Raw genomic sequence first — 21,349 nt, 5'->3', positions numbered from 1 at the left:
ATATTCTCTTTCTTCACAAACATCTGAAAAGTGATCGTCTTCCCAGAGCAAGTTGAGTCAGGATTACACTCCTCTCTCTCTCTCTCCCTCTCTCTCTCATATATCTCTATATATCATCTATCTATCTATGATTCCCTCTGAAAGATGTGACTGATATAAAAGACCATAGATCATAGATTTAGCGGTGTAAGGGCAACTTAGAGACAGGTCATCTAGTCCAATCTTTTAATTCTACAGATCAAACAACTGAGACTCAGAGAGCTTAAATGAACTGTCCACCTTCAAAAAGTAAATGGTAGAAGTATAATCTGAACATAGGTCTTCTGACCCTAAATTCAGCATCCTGCATTTCTTCTAGAGAGATGTTTGGTCTTGTTAAGTTTTATTTTGTTCTGGCATGTCTGGATTTATTTACTAAGACTTCTCTTGTTCTTGAAGTGAGAATATATTTTAACATATTTAAAACAAGATCTGTATATAAATGATCATCTGTTAGATTAGTTATGTCAAACTCAAATAGGAACAGATTCCTGTGGCCACGTATTGACTTAGAAAACCACAAGTTAACATTACATATGTTGTACTGCATTTATATTTATTTTGTTAAACAATTCCAATTACATTTTAATTTGGTTTGAAGCACTTAGGAGTTTTGCAGGCTGCACTTACCTGAGTTTGACACTTCTCAGAATACAATGTGATGTCTACATTTCACTGATGCTATTTTAAATAATTTTACCTTAACATAGTGTTTTGATTTCAGCATATCCAGAAGGTCTTGCACTGGTGCTGAGACTATGAATTCTGCTGCTATTTCCAGATCCTAGAGTCACAGTTAAAAAGAAAATTACTTTTACTGAGTTGAATGCTTTCTTTAAAGACACACAAAAATATAAATAATGAAAACCAAACTAGATTACCATCATCAGCTCACCTTTCTTAACATTTTAGCAAAGCCAAGTGCTTTGGAAGCCCTTTCTCTAGCTTCATGAAAGAGCTCCTTCAGGGCTCTGCTGGTCTCTATAACAGATCTCCTGTAAAGTTGATTGAAATCCTGTTACTATGAATTAATATATGTGCCAGAGAATAAAATATATATACACACAAACAAATGCTACTTTCATCAAAATAAATTTAGACTGCTCGTAAAAAGCAGTAAAATAACAGATACATTATGAAACTTGCTTATTGTTTTCTTTTTTTAAAAACTGTATTTTCTCACACAAGTTAGTAAACATCAGTGAAAACCATTACCTTCTAAATTTACTTTTGTTTAAGATCATATCTCTGAAAGTTTTAGGAACCACATGGGACCTTTATTTAACTCCAGTCCACCTATAAATATTGAGAATCAAAAGACCAAAAGCTTTTTTCACATTTTAGAAGGCAACAGTCTTTTCTCTTCCCTTAGGAAAATATGTAAGCAGAATTAGTTCTATTTATCTTTAACCTTTCAGTCCTATTCTTTTGTAAGTGTATCTTTAAACTAAAACATCTCTACTTTCAATTAATACACTCCCAGTTCACTAATAAATAAAATGTCTCCTCAAACCATAAACAATAAAACATGAGAACAAAAACCAAACCAAACCATATAATACCTCCTTGAGGGTCCTAGGACCAGGAATCTAGAGCTGGAAAGGATATCAGAAATCACTTAGCCCAATCCCCTCATTTTTACAGATGAGGGAACTAAGGCCCAGGGAAATTAAGTCACATAGGTAGTATATGAGATGGTAATAACTTTTAGCTTCTACATAAATGGAAAATCTTGGAAAACTATAAAATGCTAGAAAATATAAAGTTTATTTACAATTGTAATTTATCTCATGTTAATTCTAACTCAATTAGTATGTTTAACAGATTTCATGTTCATGAAGGAGACACAAAATAGGGAATAAGCTGAAAAAAGAAGACAGTTAAGACAGCAGCTTGACCTGATTTCATCTGAAGCAGTGCTATCATCAGCACTAGTCCAGAACTCAGCACAGCTTTCCTGCAGGCCACAATCTAAAAATCCTCCAGTAGATTTCAACAGCATTCCTGCAATGTCACTGAAAGAACATAATAGAAAAAAAGAAATAAAACTAAGGAGAAAAATTACCTTTACTTATTTGCCAATCCCTACAAAAACATTAACTTCCCCATAAACATTGAGTTCAATACTGAAATGCAGTTTAGGGACAAAGGTTACTAAGAACCATGCTCAATTCTCCCTTTTGCCAGGGTAACAAGTGTTTCTCTGGTAGAAAAGGAATAAAGTCCACCATCAGACTCTCTCACAGTCTTCTCTACTTATTCAACACTTTTATAAAGCTACAGTGCAAAGAGAAGTATTCATTTCTAAGCAGAAGCTTTAACGAGAGTCATTTCTTAAGATACTGGAAACAGAGTACAGATATCTCAGGTTATACTGTCATCTTAAGCCTCCACTTCCCATGTAAAACAGGAGGAAGACAAGGACCTAAAGAGCTGTTTCATTTTGGTCAACTATTCCACATCTGTGTAAACCTATGTAGGCCAATTTCTCTGGTTTCCATGAGCCTTCCAGTTTAGGGAACTGGCCTCAACAATAATGATTTCAACTGAACTAAAATCTGAAACATTGTAGAAAACAAGCACTTTAAACCAAATTGATATTGTAAGATTAAGAAAGCTAGTAAGAAGGTTACATGCAAAACAATAGTAAATCCTACCAAAACAATTTTCCAGCCTGTGCTTCTCCTCCTCTTATATAATGAGTTATTTCTTTGGTGAAATTCCATTCTTCTTCTAATAGATTTTTTAAACTATGAGATGCTTGAGGTAACTGCTGCAACATTTTGATCCAACTTCTCATGTAATCAAAATATACCTTTAAATATAAACATAAAAGAGAAATGTATAAGCTTTCAACTAAGTAAGTATAAAAACTTCAAATTAAAAGTAGGCAGAAACACTGACAGTAACAAGTAAAAGTTAATGAGGGAGAACACCAAAAAAAAAAAAATTAAAATTAAAAAAGACAGGATAATGACAACAACAAAAATTCAAGTCTTAAGCCATTTAGTACTAGGGAAAAAAAATAACTCTTTATACACCTCAATATGCTCTTGAAAGTATCATTGTACTATGTATTTAGCACAATGCAATAACTGACATTTATAATGATTACAATGAATCCTCTAAAAGTTAAATTGTGTTAGCATCCCATGTAAGAAGACACAGATGTGCACAATTCATTTAAGTTAGTTTTGCATGAAAAACAGTTAAAAGAACTTAGGAAAAACTTTATATCCTATCTGATGGAAACCTAAAATATACTACATACTTCACTGCCTTCTTAACTAGAATAAATTCTTAACCACATTTAATGGAAAATTTTAATTGTCAAAACCAAAAGGTTAAACCTGTAATCGCTGATCAAATTCACTTGTGTGGATGAATCATAAACAAATAAAGAACAATAATGAACAAATAAGAAATTCAAATCAACTACATTCAACAAACATTTATTAAATATCTACAATGTGCCAGCTTCTTTGCTAGGTACTGGGGATATAAAAACAAAAATGAAATAAAAGACATCATTTATCACAACCTGCTTACTGCCAACCCCTGCCAGAATCCAAAGAAGATAATTACTAAAGATTGAGCAAATCTCAAGAATCTGAGAATTAGGGGGGAAATCCATAGCAGTAGTAGTCGTCATTGTCGTAGTATATAAATCATCATTATATAGAAAAGGTCAACTGGAAAATATCAATAACTATCTCACACACACACACACACACACACACACACACACACACACACACCCCCGACCGACATATATTCCAATCTCTGAAAAATTTTATAACATTATCAATAGTTATATGCAGGGCATACTTAATGAAGGTTTGAAAACTGAAGACTCAGACTTTTGCAAACAATACTCTAAAGGCATCCTTCTGTTTTCGCTTCTAAAATAAACTTTAGTGATGCCTCCTGCATGTAATTTCACAAAGAGCCTCACATGAACATTTTGTGGCAAAAAAAAGAAAATTAAACAAAAACATATAATCTTTTAAATATCTGAAAACACATGCAATATTCTAGTCTATATTCCTTTACCTCTCTGTTACGATAGAAGAGGTAGGTTTAATTGTCTATTCTCTGAGACATTCATTGGTATTTCAATCACTCAGAATTTGACTTCCCGAACCTAGTCTCCTTCCTTAGCCGTAGTGTGGAATAATGTATACTCATTAGAAATCTCAAATTCAACATGTCCAAAATAGAACTCATTATTTTTCCCCTGAACCTTCTCTTTTGTTTTTCACTATTACTATCGATGGCACAATTTCCATACTCCTAGTCACCCAAGTCTGCAACACCAGTGTTATCCTCAATTTCTCACTCATCCCACATATCCAACCTGCCGCCAAATCTTGCATCTCTACTTTTATATCTTTTATAAGACCCCCTCATCTCTACTCACATATGCACTACACTAATTCAGACTCTCATCACCACAGAACTACTGCAATGGCCTTCTCACTCCAAATGATCTTCCACTTAGCTGCCAGTGATTTTCTTAAAGCACAAATATGATCATGCTTCCTTCCACTACCCCATCTCCCCCCACTCCATAAACTTCAATGACTCCCTATTACTTCAAGACTCATATACAGAATCCTCCGTACGGTATTTAAAGCATTTTCTAACTGGCCCTTTCCTAGTCTTCCTACTCTTCACCCCTCTTTGCACGTTACAATCCAGTCATTCTGGCCTACCTGCTGTTCCTCACACATGACACTTCACTTCCCAATTCCAAACAGATGTGCTGGCACTCCACCATGCTTGCAATGCTCTCCCTCTTCACCTCTGGCTCTCAAGAATTTATAGCTTCCTCCCAGACTTGATTCAAATGCCACCATCAGTACGGGCCTTTCCAGGCCCCAGACGCTTAAGCTTCTCCTTCTAAAAGGTTGCCTTCAATCTACTCCCTATATTTTTTATGTACTATTTCTTTACATGTAGCTTCCCCATTAGAATGCAAGCTCTTTGAAGTTGTTTTTGTCCTTTTTAGTACCCCAAGCACTTGGCACTGTGCCAATCTGTGGACTGACTGAATGATTTCCATTAGTCATTTAAAAAATGCCTATTGGTGTCATCATTGTTTCCATTATTCTTCGTACATATCTTCCTATGGTTCTTTGAATTCCTCAAGTCATCCTAAGTTACTGCCCAATAATATTACATTATGTTTACATAGCATACTTTTTTAGCCATTTCCCCAACTGACAAAGTTTAAACTAAACTACCCACAGTCATGTAGCTGGTAACTGGCAGAGCCAGGATTTTAACCTGTTTTCCTACTCTATGTTCAACTACCTTTCTTTAAAGTCTCTTCCTGGGCTTACAAATTCTTTTATTGTAGTTATATCATTTTCCACTGAACAAAGGCTGGAAGAAAATTGTATATCTAAAGAATCAGTGGATTCCTTACATTTTTATGAAATAAAAAAAATTCTTTCGACAAAGGCATCTAGGTGGCACAGCAGATACAGAGTTGGACCTGGAGACAAATCCAGTCTCAAATACTCACCAGCTCTGTGACCCCAGGCAAGTCACTTTACTTCTGCCTCAGCTTCCTTATGTGTAAAATGGGGAAATTTTAATAGCATCTGCTTCTCAGGGTTATTATGAACATCAAATGAAATAAAACTGAAAAAGTGATATATAAATGCTAGCTATTATTAAAACTTTTAGCAAGACAATGAGTGTGATGAACAAGAATGTTTCTTTATAAATACTAGTTTAATCTTAACTTTGATAAAAGAAACTTATTAAATAATGTATTCATTTTTATAACTTTTTAAAGTCAAAGGTATTTTACATATTTGGAATTAACTATATTTTACAATGTAGCTGATGTGCCCATTTCCAGAACACCTTGAATTTTAAAGACTATAAGTGATTTAAATTCAAAAAAGAGAGAGTACTGTGGGCCATAATTAGACATGGCTTCCTTCCTCTAGATAGGGTAGGATATGAACTGAGGAATGAAGGTAAGATTCAGCTAGGTAAGTAAATGGAGAGAAGAGTATTCTCTGAGCAAGGCAGAAGTAACACACACTAGAAAGGATCAAAGTTAGGAATGAGGTGGTTATATATAGTGGGCAAGAAGACTAACAAGATGGCAACGGAAAGAGAAGCAGTGGGGAAATGAGGTAAGGTGGGGCCTACTCATGGGCCTAGGCTACTCTGCCCCCAAATGAATTATGTGATATTTAGACTAATGTAAGATTTCCTGTCACATAAAAATGGGGGGTGGGCACACACCACAACACCCATACCTACAACACAGTCACAAATGGCCATCTAGCCTTTGCTTGAAGACCACAAAGTAAAGTGGAGTCCACTTCCTGTTGGGCATAACTCTAATTATATAAAGGCTAAATTGGTCTCATTGCAATCGTAACTCATTCCACCTACTTCTACCCTCTGGGGAAAACAACACAAGTCTGATACCTCTTCTTTAAGATAAGAAAACCAAACTAATTGTCACAGGTTTATCATGCAGAACAAAAAAAAATAAAACCAAGCCAAACCAAGATAACTACTTTTCTCATCATTGATCCTTACCATCAACATTTTATGCAGGTCCTCTTCAAAAGAGTCTATATTGCAGTCAATCTTTTCCAAATCATCTAATACTTCATGAAGCATGAATTGGTAATATTGCTTCATTAACAGTCCACCCTTCAGGACCTCTTTACACTCTCTTACCAGCTGTAAGAAAAGAAATACACATTAGAGTTACAATCTATCATTTAATCTTACTCAATTTCTTAGCAGTTCAATTAATTCAACAAGTATTTAACATGATCCTATGTGCCAGGTACTGTACCATATACCAGGAATACAAAAACAAAACTCAAAACTGTCTTTGTTCTGAAGGTGCTTAAGATCTTCAGCAGTAAAACAACATACACATACAAAGTAAATACAAAATAACTTGTAGGGCAGTGGAAGTGGTCAAAACGGAAAGATCACAAAAGACCTCAAGCCGGAGGTGGCACTCAGGGGAGCCTTGAATAAAGCAAGGTATTCTAAAAGTAGGGACTTGAAAGGGAGCATTACTGGCATGAGTACCAGTCTGTGCAAAGAAAGACAGAGGTGACAGATAATATATTTGTATGTCAGCTATTTTTAATGGTGTTTAGCCCCCACAAATGACTAGAGAAAGTTGACTTCAGAAGAATTTTATATAAATTCAAATTTTGTCAATTTATGATTATGTATAAAATATCTTAGCAGGCTCAAACCCAATGCCTTCCTAATTTATGAAGTTTGTTGCTGCTTTCTACTTTCAAATGCCCCAGTAATCAGACATTTCAACACAGCTTGATTCTATCCTTTAGTCCGTCACCCTTACTACTGCCACCATTCACTCCCAGAGGAGAAAGTCATGAAATTATGCTACATCTGGTCTAATAAAAATGCACACTATTTAATTTCTACTGGGCCCTCACTGCAACAAGTCCTTTTAGCTCAATTCTGAAGGACCTACATGCCATTACCCACAACCATTCCAGCTGATTTCCATGATCATAAATCCCCCAGGAACACCCCCAATCCCCTGAACCTAAGCAGAAGAAACTGCTTCCTACTTTGCTGAGTAGAGACCAGTCAACTATCAGCAGGGGTCGATCACCAAACGTATAGGAGGAATGAGTGGTGGGGGTGGGGGGGAAATCATGGCAGTAAAACAAGAAAAACAGTTCAAAATGGCTATTTGTATAGCTAGAAGCCAAGGGGAATAAACCACTCCGAAGGTCTCTGAATTCAGTAACTTCTTCACTCTGATCCTTCTCTCCATCTCTTGGCAGCTGGATTTCCATCTTCCTGCTAGCATTTTGATAGCCAGTAAATCACCTTCTCAAATCTCTCATAAAGCTATTGAATTAGGCTCTTGAATTTTTAATTTCCTTCTTCTACAATATACACTATGGCCCATCACTTCCATTCATTCATTTAATAAATATTTATAAAAGGTCTGTACTAGGCCTATGAAAGACAGTATACTAGGTTTTGGGGACACACACACACACGCGCGCGCACACACACACACACACACACACACACACACACACACACACATGCGCATGCACGCGCAAAAATGGTCCCTGCCTCAAAGAGCTTACATTCTATCAGAGGACACAAGGAAATAAAATTTGAGGAGGGAGAGAGCAATAAAAACTAGAAGAATCAGGAAAGTCACAAAGGAGGTGACTAACAAAAAAAGCTAATGATTCTGAGGTAGAAGTCAGGCAGGTATGATTCACAAAATCACACAATTTCAGCAATAGAAGTGAATCTCAATAGCTCCTTAGCACAGCTGACACCTCAAAAAGAATCTAGTTATCCAGTCTTTGACTTAAGGCTTCTGAGGAGAAAGAACCCACTGCCTTCTGGAAGCTGACTGTTAGCAAGCCTACCCTTACATCAATCCTACATTTGCCTCTTTGCAACTTCTACATAATACATAAAACAAGTAAATCCTTCTTCTACAAGACAGCCCTTCAAACATTTGAAATCAGCTCTTAACCCCATCTGCCTCCAAGGATTCTCTTCTCCAGGATAACCAACTCCAGTGTCCTTTTTTTTTTTGGTAAGGCAATTGGGGTTAAGTGACTTGCCCAGGGTCCCACAGCTAGTAAGTGTCAAGTGTTTGTTCTCTGAGGCTGGATTTGAACTCAGATCCTCCTAACTCCAGGCCTGGTGATCTATCCACTGTGCCACCTAGCTGCCCCTCAACTCCAGCGGCTTTAACCAATCCTTAAAAGGAATGAACACAAGGCCTTTCATCTGTATAATGACCTATTATAGCCCAGGAAATTTTCTGCAGGCAGATCTCTTGCAATGCATCCTAAGACATGAAATAGTAAACAAATGTACTGTAGTAAACCAGTTAAGGTGTGATGTGCCTGCTGTACAAAAAGTATGTTTTTGTGCCTAGAGACCCTTTTAGAGCTAAATCAGAAACTCAAGAGATGAACTTTGATATCTTTATATGTGCTCTTAAATTCCAAGATCATGAAAAGTAGGATTCTCTCTGAGAAAAGGCTTAAAGTAAGCCATGGGATGAGCTAAATTCTTGAATCCACTCTCCTTTACCCCTTTTTTGCCCTCTCAAACAATAAAAATGACCAAAAATCCAAAAACATAGCTCTGGAAGCAGAAGTAATACATAATACCTTGCTTCACTACCACTTATCACTCTGGAACCCTCCAAAGTGAGGTAGAATCTCTAATACATATCACAGGTGGGACTCTTCATGTACAAGGAGAAAGGGAAAACATCTTTTTTGAAGTGCTATATTAGCACCCCAATCTGGACCCAGAATTAGAGTACTGTAACATCCCTCTCATCTCCAGCTGGCTTTTAATATTCTTTAATAAATCTAATTTGGACACAAGTACTATGTGTAGGCTTCCTCCTTTTTCCCCTCTCCAGCTGGGATGCTCACATCATATACTTGCCCTTGCTTCCACCATCTGTATATATAGTTTTAAAAAAATCTAAGCTGATTGACACATTAACACTGGTCTTATGTTTGGCTTTTGGTCAGTAAATGAACTGAAACAGGAAGGAGAAGCTATTAAGTCCCATCATTTTGAAATACTCAGAATTCAGACATGTAGCTCTGATTCAAATTGCGGCAATGAGTGGCCCCAATTTACCATCCTTGATACCTGCCCCTGGGCAGGGGATTCTTAATTTTTGGGGATGTCATGGATGCCTCTGGCAGTCTGATGAAACCAATGTTCTTAAATGAGTAAGAGAAAGGGCATAAGTTTACAAAGGTAAACAATTATTGAAATATATTTATCAAAATAAAAATATCTATTCTTCAAATTCCAGGTTAAGAATCGCTGCTCTAGATGTTCTTCAGCTTATCAATGTCCTTCCTAAAATGTGGTATACAGAACTAAACATAATACTCTAGATGTAGCAGAGTACAAAGGACTATCACCACATTATGCCTGGGAGCTATGTTTCTCTTAACATAGCTCAGTATTACATTAGATGTTTTGGTACCATATCATCCTGCTGACTTACTTATATTGAGTTTGTAACCCCTAACAAGCCCCAGATCTTTTTCAGACAAATGCTGTCACACTATGCCTACTCTATTCAGCGCTTCGTAAACCGTGGGTCACAACTCCATACGGGGTTGTGACAGTTTAGTAAGTGCCGAAGGGGTCACAAGTGGAAAAAGTTTAAGACGCCCTGCACTAAATTATGCTTGTGAAACTGATGATTTTAAACCTGTGTTAAACTTCTATTTATCTCTATTAACTGACTTTAAGCAATTCTGCCCCAATCCTGTGAAGATCCAGTTATCTCATGTGTTAACTATCCCTCTCAGCTTTGTGTCATCTATAAATCTGATAAACATAATATCCAAGTTATTGATTGGTGCTTAGCACAGAGCCTGGCACATAGCAGGCACCTAATAAATGTTTACTGATTGACTGACCACAATGTTAAAACAGTACCCTACAAAGCAAAGATCACTGAAATACCTCATGATCTCCTTCCAAATGGACATCAAACCATTAATGAGTTTTCTCTGGTCTAGCTGATAAACCAATTCAAATCTACCTTCTCATACCATGGTTTAGCCCTTATCTCTTCTTTTCCATGAGAATAGCATGAGAGATTTTATTGAATACTTTCCTAAAATGGAGGCAAACCATTCTCTACAGCATTTCCCTGGTCTACTAGTGAAGTAACTGCCAAACTATTTCCTGATAAAACGATGCTGTCTCTCTGTAGTTAGTTTCCTCTTGTAGGTGTTCATTAACCGTCTCTTTAATCTAGAATTTTGCCAGGAATCAAAGTCAAGTGTATTATCTATAGTTTGCAGATTCCATTATATTCTCTTTATTGAAAATTGGTACATTTGCCCTTCTCCTGTCTTCTCCACAGTCTTTTGAAAATTAGTAGGGGAAATCAGCAATCCCATTTCCCAGCTATTTTAAGGATCTAATGACATAGTTCATCTGACTTGAACTCTCCAGGGGCAGCTAGGTGCTTTCTTACTATACAGTCACTTATCTGAGGTTGTTGCTATTTTTGTTGTCTCAACTTTCTGTACTGAACAGTCATTTTCTTCTGCAGAGATAACAGAAGCAGAACGAGAATTCAACAGCTTCAACTCTTCCTGTCTGCTATCACCATCCTACCCATCCCAAAGTGGAGTCATAGTTTTGATGCCTTTGAGCCTCTTCATTCCTCAATTTAACTAAAATGCAAAACAAAATGGCTTTTTATTATGCTTAAATTTTCCTCACCAAATTCAGTTCACCCAGAACTTCAGCATTCCTGACCCGTATCTTACAGTACCAAGCCACACTTCTGTATTCATTTCTCTACCCTACTTAAGCTTCTATCTTCTGAATATATTTGTTAAAAATCTAAGTTAAAAATCTAAGTTGGTTGGTGAACTCCCTGCACATCAACATGTGTTCTTAGACACTGATTCTTATTATTGGAATCAACTCTGCTTGTGTCACCAAAATTTCTTTCTTCAGAGTGTTCTTTTCCTATTGGGTCAATTTCCTCTATATAATTTTAAGTCCCTGGATCCTATCCATTTTTTCTCTGAATTCTATGAAATTTACCACCCCCCCCAAAAAAAATTAGTGTGCATGATATATTAAGTTTACTTCTTACCTTTCCCCTCTGAAGCTACCATAATCACTAACATACACTGGTGGTTTCCTCCAAAATTTCCTATCACTTCTATTTTAATAACTAGTTTCTCCTTTTAGGTTAGAATCAGACTGACAGTTTCCCATCAGTACCTTATCTACCTTTTGAAGAAATCATTCATTAGATGATAGAGAGATACTTAACCTTCATTAGATACTTAACTTTTAGCATACAATTGACACAGGATTCATCAACACTAAACGAAAAGATTCTGCTTCTGTGTAAAACGGATTCTCAATGCTACTCTTTGTGGTATGTGGCCAGTTTTTTTCCATTTTCCTTTATTTTCATTTTAATAATAGTTAATATTTACATGGCACTTTAAGGTTTGCAAAGCATTTTACAAGTATTATCTCATTTGAGCTTCACAATAGCCTTAGGAAGTAGAAGTTACTATTATCCTCATTTTACAGTTGAGGAAACTAAGGCTAAGAGAACTTAAGTGACTTGACCAGGGTCATGCTGCTATTAAGTGTATAAGGTAGGATTAAAAATCAAATCTTCCTGACTCCAGGTCTACCACTCCACCCACTGTTTCACTTAGCTGCCTCTAAAAAAGAGCCATCTTGTTTAGATCACCAAATCCATGGACAAATGTATTGTTACTGAATCTTGTCTGATACTCTATTGCTGGCCATCCTAATATCTTAAACTGTCAGAGAAATCTGAATTTTGCTCTCTGACACTATCTTCTTGATCAGCTTATTCACTTCTTATATTCAAATTTTTTTTTTTGAAACCTACTTTCAATCAGAGTAGCAATGAAAACATAACCTATGTCTCTTAAGTTTCCTGCTGGTGACAGAATCTATTTTCACATGAATCCTCAAAAGTGGGCAATAAGGTTTAACAAGTTTGAGGAGACTGCCATGATGCAGATCCATGTCTTGGAAGGACAGCATACCTAACTATTTTCAGATCAAGTCAACATTTTTTCACCTCAGTAACTCTAATCAAGAGAGTCACCAAGTAGTTTAACTTATCACTTCTTCCCTCTGATCAGTAATGGGTGGCCATTTGATCCTTATCATCATGCTGTGGTGCAGGAAATGCTGTCTCTTCTTCAGAAGCTCCAGCACCACACTCTGTGGGAAATATTTCAAACTTATTACATAAGCTCCAAAGGTTCAATGGTCCATCTTCCTTTCCTTTTCTGAGCCTAATTTTCCCCGGCTCCTAGACCTCCAGACCGTCTTATAACATTTTTTTGTTTTCTTTTTCAGATATTCCTTTCACTCTTTCCTTTAACCCTTTGAGCTACCATCCTTTCTCTGTTCTCCCTGTCACTATCAAATTTCTTAAAATTCCTGTCATTTAAAAGCCTGTCCCTATTTTTTCAAAGCCCCTTCAAATATCACCTCTACTATAACATTTTCCAAAATCCCTCCAGCTTGAAGTCATTTGATCATCCTCAGGTCTCTCTAGGAAGACCCTGGGTTCAAGTCTCATCTCTGACACATCCTGGCTTTATGACCCTGGATGACTTACCCCCTCATCTACGGAACTACCTAAGACCGTATGTTGCAGAGAAGTTCCCAACCTATACTGGGGTGGAGGGGTGAAGAGTTGCTTGTACCAATGAAGTCACAGATCAAATCCCTATTCCCCTTCCACATCTCTCAGAGCACTTTATCTGTATTTCTGCACTTACATTCTTCCTTCTGTTAAAGTATTTGTATACATATTTTTATCTCACCTATTACATTGTAACCCCTTAGAGGGAGAACAGTTATGTTATTCTAATACCAACCAAATGCCTTAAGCATAGCATGAACTCAAATAACATTAAATTGAATCATATGGTTCAACATTTTGTTTTACAGAAGAAGAAACTCAGGTTCAGAGGGGTTTACTTACCAAAGATCTCTAGCCAAGGACTAATAATGTAGCATTCTCCCCCTAATTTTCCAAGCTATTATACATAACAAAATTTTGTAGACTTTGCCAACAGGTTGTCTTGGCTTTGCTGCCTTGATTTTTAATAAAAAGAGCTTTTCCCAAGATTTAGTAGTCTGAAACCTAATTCATATGCGGTGTAAAACAGGGAGCAAAAGTCAGGAGAGAAGAAATGAAAAGCAGTAGATGCTAAAGACAAGCTGTATGAGTATGTTCTGAGTTAAAGCCTAGTGATGAGCAGATAAAAAAGATGAAGGGAATATGAAAATATGGCAGATCCAAGCACAGAGTAGAGGGTTAACAAAAACCTAACAGAGTCCTACATTTTTATTTCTTGATCAGTCTTCTTCACTACCTTATCATTCAATCCAGAGGTGGAAACCCTCCAGACCCTAAGAAAAGTACTTTATACTAAACGAAGACACAAAAAACATATTTTTCACAAACCAATCAAATTTTATTAAGGCTATCTCAAACTATACTCAAATACAATTGTATCATCAAGTACAACCATGTATTTATATCAACTACCTTTACACTTCCAAAACACAGAACTATACTTACCAACCGATTCAACAATTAAAAGAATTAAAGATTTGTCTTTACAAAAAATTCTTAACTATATAAAGTGACATGTTAATTACTTTAAAAATTGTTAGTTTTAAATGCAAACCTGCTTAATACTCAAGAGAGATGGTTCCCCAGCAGGTCTCTGTTCCAATCTTAATTTGAGACATTCATGGATAACATTAAGAAGCACTCGACAAAGGACCAAAAATGCAGGTTCAAATGATGGCAAATCCATAGATTTCAGCTCTTCCCATGACACAGTGCTGCACTTTTGTTCTGTTGAAGGTGTTGCATTTGACAACTGTATATAATCTGAACACAACATGGGATCTGGGAACTCAGAAAACTGTAACAAAAGTAAAATTAAACAAGATTAAGGTTTTCCATAAGAAATTACCAAAACTATGGTTAGGATATGAATAGAAAATATTACTCTTTGGAATATAATGATAAATTTAGACTGCCACTCTGATTTCACAGGGGAAATAACACTTGACATGAATGAGAGGTTTTGGGTTGTTGTGTTTTTTCCTAAAAAGACTAAAAGAGAAATAGAAGATTTAAGGATCTATAAAACTAAAATGAAATAAGACTAATCATTTTTCTCTTTCAAGAAAAGGCACTGTATAGAATAAGTAACAATCACAAGCTCCGCCCATTAGGAACTGAGGTGTAGTGACTTGGTGGCTGAAAGCCCAGTCACTAAAGCCTTGTCCCTAGGAGTAGGAAGATCTAGCTCCCAGGTTGCAAGGGGAGAATAATTTAGAAATAACTACCTCAAACTTCTGGGGCATTTTTGCAGATAGCTGGTTTTTAGGCATGAGATTATAAACAGACAACATACCTGGGCCAAGACAGGCAGAAATTCAATAACTGAATTCAACAAATTGTCTATTAAGTACAGAGAGTGCTGACAGAAACTAGAGATAAAAAATTAAAAAACAAAAACAAAAACAAAATAAACAAGTGTCTCTGCCCTAAAGGTGCTTACATTCTAACAATGACAACTGACATTTATAAAACACTTTTAAAGACTGAAAAGCACTTTATGTTTGGTATCTCATTTGAACTTCACAACAACCCTGTGAACTAGGTGCCCTGAGGATTATCACCCCCATTTTACATATGAAGAAATATCAAGTCAGTTGCCTCAAGTTCTCAGCGTAAGGAGGAGGATTTTGAACTCTGGTCCTGACTTAAATTCTCTCTATTAAAAAATGCTACCTCTAAAAGAGATATGATGGTTTTGAATACTCTCTTGAAAAACAAGCAGCTGAAAACATAAATGATGACAATCTTAATCATCAAATTATAGTATGTATAAATCTACTACATATTTCTTCATAGTGTAAGAAAGATACCCTTAAAGTCATGTACCATATACACCATAAAATACATGTTTTCTGTGACATTAACTTTATTAAAAATTTCAGATACTGTATCCACAGAAAAGCTAAGACATATTTTGAATGACTTGGCTATTAAATTCAATGACTGCCTATTAAACTAATTTCTTACCAATCAAAGAAATCTTAAAAGTTCTCCCCAAATTCAACAATGCTATTAAAGTGGCTGAGTTAGAGTGGCGTCTCTTCATGCTTTTTATGTTGTGATAAGAGCTAACATTTATATTGTGTTTTACAGTTTATAAAGACTGTTGAATACATTGGCTCATTTGGCCATAATAACAATCGTGCGAATTGGACAATGAATGTAATATGATTCCCTTTTTATTTCTGAGGAAACAGCCTTATAGACATGAAGTATTGATGAGGAAGAGGATGTCAGAAGCTCACATTCATAACGGTTGTATAGTTCACAAAGTTCTTTAAAGGCTCACAATAAGTCAGAGAGGTAGGTACTGACTTAAATTCATGGTACCATCAATACAGACTTGAAAGGGACCTCTAAGGTCATCTTATCCAAATACTTCATTTTACATGGAAGTGCAAAGAAGTTAAATGTCTGCCCAAGGTCACAAAGGCAGTAAGTGGTCAAGAAAGGATTTGAATCCAGTTCTTCTGATTCCAAATCCAATCTTCTTTCAACTATCCCCATTCCTTTGTGTCCTAGATCTGCTAGTAAAGGTGAAGTCAGGATTTGAAACCAGAGTTGGTTTTTGGATTTTGTTTTGTTGACACAATTATGCCAGAGTAGTCATTCATCAGGGATAGCAGTGTGGTGTTGTTCAGACCAGCAGTCAAGAAAACCTGGGTTCAAAGCTCACTTCCTTATACTTAACAGCTGTATGGCCTTGGATAAGTCACTTCTCTTCTAAGCCTCAGTTTTATCTACAAAATGGAGTTACTAAAACTTGTAATACCTCATTGTCATGAGGGTCAATTGAGATCATGAGTGTAAGATATTTTGCCAACTTTTAACGCTTTAAAAATGTTCATTATAATTAAAGTACAGAGTATCTTACTGTATTACCTAAATTTTTTTATTTAATTTAATTATGCTTCATGTAAAAATGAATGTAATTCTTTCTTTGTGCATACAGCACACCAAGGATCTTTGTAATCAATACACTGGATCAACTGTTTAAAATCCCTCACTTCAACTAAAAGAAGATAAACAAACCTATATACACCCCTTTACTATGGCCTTGGGCACCTATATACATTTAGAAAACTGTACTATGTGCATAATATAAACTCATTTTAAATCAACTTATCTGCTATATAGATTCATCTTAGAGGTTCATTATTAAACTAACATATACTGCAAAAACAAAACAAAACAAAAACAATCCTACTTATATAATAATGAAGGTGAAAGGGCCTCAGAGATCTATGTCCCTAAAATATCTATGAACATTAGGACAGACAGCTGTCAACACTTTTTAAGATTTCCAAGAGAAGGGGCAGCTAGGTGGTACAGTGGATAGAGCACTGCCCTTGGAGTCAGGAGGATCTGAGTTCAAATCCGACCTTACACACTTGACACTTACTAGCTGTGTGACCCTGGGCAAGTCACTTACCCCACTGCCTAGCCAACAACAACAACAACAACAGCAACCAAAAAAAAAAGAGTTCCAGGAGTAATGATTTAACTTCACTTGTCAGTTCATTCATTCCAATTCTATCACCCTAACTATAAAGTTTTTATGTGTCAAAACATCAAGTCCAAATAATTCCTACTTTAACTTGGGTTTATTTCATCATTTTAATTTTTTACAGGAAAATAGTAATAAAATACAGTAGACAAGTTTATAGCAGTAGATCTAGTATTTTGTACTTCAGACTGCTGATGTCTGTAGCGTTAGTGAATTACAAAATTTGTGTTTCTACCCTGACTACACCATCTCTGTATGCATACACAGGGGTGGTATCGGTATCACCACCACCACCACCACCTTGAATATACTGTGTTTATGGATATGTAGTACATGCAGTTAGAAATGTCAACCTTCCTCCTCTTCAAAGATAAAGATGTTTGCCTTTTCCCGCTGGACCTCCTTTCCAACCCCAATTCCTCTTTCTAGTGTCATGCAGACTACATAGGAGGTATTATTTCCAGCTTCTTGTATGCCATCCTCATTTTAATTTATCTCAGCAGCATGTTAGCCAGCAGTCAAGGAAAGGACAGGAGATTCTGAGTCAGAACACCTGAGTTTCAACCCTAGCTCTCCCTCTTCCTGCATGTGTCACTCTAGACAAGTCACTTAACCACTTTTGCTCTCAATTTCCTTATTGGTAAAATGAACGGTTTGGACTTGGTGACCTCTAAGGTCCCTTCTATTTTAAATCTACGAACCCTGCCTCTTCCAGCAGTAGCAATGTAATGTTATCTCAAAATAAGTTTTCTGTCAACTATGAGACCTTCACTCAAGCTCATCTCTTTTCAATTTGTTCTCATTTTATCTTTCCTTCTTTAGGCTACTTTTGAATTGTTGGGTTCTTTTTCCCCAAGTATACCTTGCACTTTGCATTCTTCTTGTAGATTAATTTGTACCAGTTACCTTGAATTATTTTTTATTATATTCTATTATATATTACAGATTTTGTTCTACAAAATGTTTTAAGATTTTTATTCCATTTAATTTTTATTGCACAAAAATAGGGTATTTAAATTTCATTTAAATTATTCACTTAAAATGTAGAACTTTTAAACTGAAAAGTAAGATAACTAGCAATCATTTATGGAAAAAATGTAAGAAAATACCACTATGAATTCATAAACACTAAATTAATAAAATATACATTTTAACCAACAAGAAACATGAAATCATGAAAACTACAACCTTTTTAATGTCAACCAGAAACCTACCTCCAATGGATGATCACTCTTAACCAGTGCAAAACGGGCCCTTTGTAAAGAACCATCCATTAGCTTGTGAAGTCTTAAAATTAATTTCCTCAAACCCATTTGTTTGAGTGCTTTGTCTACAAATGGTCTGTATATGGAAGTCAGACAGTATCTACTATAGCCTGCTTCCGCACTGTACTCAGACACTCCCCAGCCAATTGATTCATCTTCAGATTCAAATCTGTCAAACTTCTTTGAAAAATGGTCCTGTGGCTGGAGGTCAAAACTGCTCTCCACAGCCTGTCTGAAGTCCTTCACACTCTGATCCAGGACATGTTCTTCTTCACTTTCATCAGTGGTAGTTTCCAATTCCTTCACTTCTCCTTCCGTGTCACTTCCCTCCTCCTCTGGTTCATTGCCTTTGGATGGTCGGGGAGATGGTATTTCAAACACTGGCCAGCCAATGTCTGATAAATTCTTGATGCCCAAAACAGTTCCCATAATCCTTAGTTTCTGATTTAAGTCTTTTGTAATGTTTAGCCACAGACAGAGTGCCTGTACCCTGTCTTGGAAATCTTTTGCAGCATATTTTTCATAGTCTTTTTGAAGAGCCTGCAAAGAGGGATAAAGGGCTTCTATGTATTCAAGCAATTCCATTATCTTCTTTACCTGCTCAAATGAGACTCGCTGGCGTTGGAGATGTTCGTGATAGTTTGAATAACCCATAGCAGTGGCTCCATGGGGTGCTCTGCACTGCCCTTCCACTGAAGTACCATTAAAACTAGCTCCATTTCTCACATAGGCAAAACTCTCATAATTTACTTTGAATGTGAGGATTTCATTGATAATATCTGGGATGGCTTGGCGGGCAGTATATAAAAAAAAGTCCTGGTCATTAATGGTCCGTCCTGCATGCCAGGCTTGTAACTCAAGCCAAATGAGTTCATTGGATCGGTTAAACCAGAAAGCAGAGGTGTTTTCCTGTCCTCTCTGCTCCCTGTCTTTTTTCTTTGAGACTGAGGTAAGCTTTAGCAGAAGTCGTAAAGTTTCAAAGAATTTTAAGCGTTCCAAAGGACAATCAGTCCTAGAAGTCTGGCGTGCAGTTCTGGCTATAGGTATAGGCATAGAAACCGGAAGCTTAGCATTGCTACAGCCAAGGCTGAGGTAAGGCTTATTGAGATCAACATCCGGAATTGATTTTTTTGGCAAAGATCCACCTACTGAGTCTAACATGAATGAGCACTGTACATTTTTTTTATGATCCCGTTCTGTTGTTCTAAGAGTGGCTCGGATCTTTTTCTCTTGCTTATAGCTGTGTTCTTCCACATTCTCTACTGTTTTGCCAGTGTCTTTGTGAGGAAGCTGATTTGGTGCGTTCATTTTTTCTATTAAAAAAAAAACAACAAAACAACATTAATTCTAAAAGTATAAATGCCAGTATAAATGAGGTAGCTAAGTGACACCTTAGACTTGGAGTCTGGAAGATCTGAGTCCAAAGCTTGCCGTAGTAGCTTAGTAGGTATATAGCTCAGGGCAAAAAAGTTAACTTCGCTCAACCTCAGTTTCCCCTTTGTAAAACAGAAGTAATAGCACCTTTCTCACAGAATTGTTGTGAGAATCAGAAGAGATTAAATACGTAAAGAGTGTTGCAAACATTAAAGTGCTATGCATATATTAACTATAATTATTATATAAACTATATTATACTGGATACAAGATAGTACACCTAAAGTCATAATTGGTCATCAATATTTCTAGATCAACAAATATTTTTAAATAATCCTGATACTTTTACAGTTTCCTGTCCTTTTATATTATATTATCCCAAACTTCTAGATTCTGAAAATTAGGTGGAAATAAATGAGTTATCAAAAATTTCTGAGTTGTCAACTTTTATGCAACTTTGATTAATCTTTTATAAAGCATAATAAATACATTTTATGCTTTCTTTCTATATTAACTAATAGTGATTTCAAGCTAACTTCCTTCCTCTATATCCCAAATTATAGATGCCATATCACTAAAGTAAGAAAATACAGGCATGCAAACCAACAGACACAGATTCACCAACATTTCACTAATTTTCGTAAAACTTAAAAAAAAAAAAAAAACCAGGTGACAGGAATATGTATAACTTATTTTGATTCGGTTAATTACCTTTTAAAGCATAGACAAGTGGACTTGTCTGAACACAATAGTATAGCATTCATAAGCAGCATCTCTCTGCATCCTACTTTTATATCATGGGTATTTAAAGACATAGTTCAATACTGAAAGGATGCAAGATCTTGAATAGATACAATGCTGCTTACCTTGCTGCCCCTGCTGAGTGATCTGTTCACAAGGAAATAAGAGCTCTGGTGGAAATAATTGGAAGAAGAATAAATAGCTTAGAAGAGAAAGTGGTAAACCTTACCTAAGTAATGGACTCCCTGAAAACTAGAATAGATGAAACAGAAATCAATTATTCCATGAGACAACAGGAAATATTAGAACAAAAGATTAAAAAAAATAAAATTTAAGATATCTGATATAAAAAAAAAATGACCCGGAAAACAGGTCAAAGAGAAATAATTTAAGAATTGGATTTCTTGAAAAACTATGACTTAAAAAAAACCCTAAACATTATATTTCAAGAAATCTTAAATTAAAACTGACCAGATCTACTGAAACCAAAGAGCAAACTGAAGATAAAAAGAATCCACTTATCACTTCCTGAAAGAAACCACAAAAGGAAAAAAGTCCAAGGAATGTTGTAGTAAAAATTGAGAGCTTCCACAACAAAGAAAAAAAACACTGCAAGCATCCAGAAAGCAATCTGAATATCAAAGGACTGCTGCCAGAATCACCTGGTAGCTTCTAAATGAGAAGGGGATTCTGGAA

The 21,349-nt window shown here is 36.0% G+C and overlaps 1 protein-coding gene across 6 annotated transcripts in view; it reads right to left on the bottom strand.

The window, feature by feature from the left end:
- The window catches only part of LOC114031465 (mitogen-activated protein kinase kinase kinase 4), a 135,306-nt gene that overhangs the window by 48,974 nt on the left and 64,983 nt on the right, over positions 1–21,349 (bottom strand). For all 6 annotated transcript variants that reach the window (XM_027846537.1, XM_027846541.1, XM_027846542.1 and 3 more), the window contains 7 exons: positions 18,488–19,851; positions 14,319–14,561; positions 6,610–6,756; positions 2,697–2,854; positions 1,938–2,054; positions 935–1,034; positions 740–823 (listed from right to left, as the gene is read on the bottom strand). In XM_027846537.1, coding sequence (XP_027702338.1) covers positions 740–823; positions 935–1,034; positions 1,938–2,054; positions 2,697–2,854; positions 6,610–6,756; positions 14,319–14,561; positions 18,488–19,851 — 2,213 coding nt within the window. The remainder of the gene's footprint in view (positions 1–739; positions 824–934; positions 1,035–1,937; positions 2,055–2,696; positions 2,855–6,609; positions 6,757–14,318; positions 14,562–18,487; positions 19,852–21,349) is intronic.

This window comes from Vombatus ursinus, unplaced genomic scaffold (genome assembly GCF_900497805.2).
Source record: "Vombatus ursinus unplaced genomic scaffold, bare-nosed wombat genome assembly UNPS02015175.1, whole genome shotgun sequence".
Classification (NCBI taxonomy): Eukaryota; Metazoa; Chordata; class Mammalia; order Diprotodontia; family Vombatidae; genus Vombatus; species Vombatus ursinus.
Note: the sequence above shows the minus strand (reverse complement) of the source record. Positions and strands in the feature narration are given on the sequence as shown.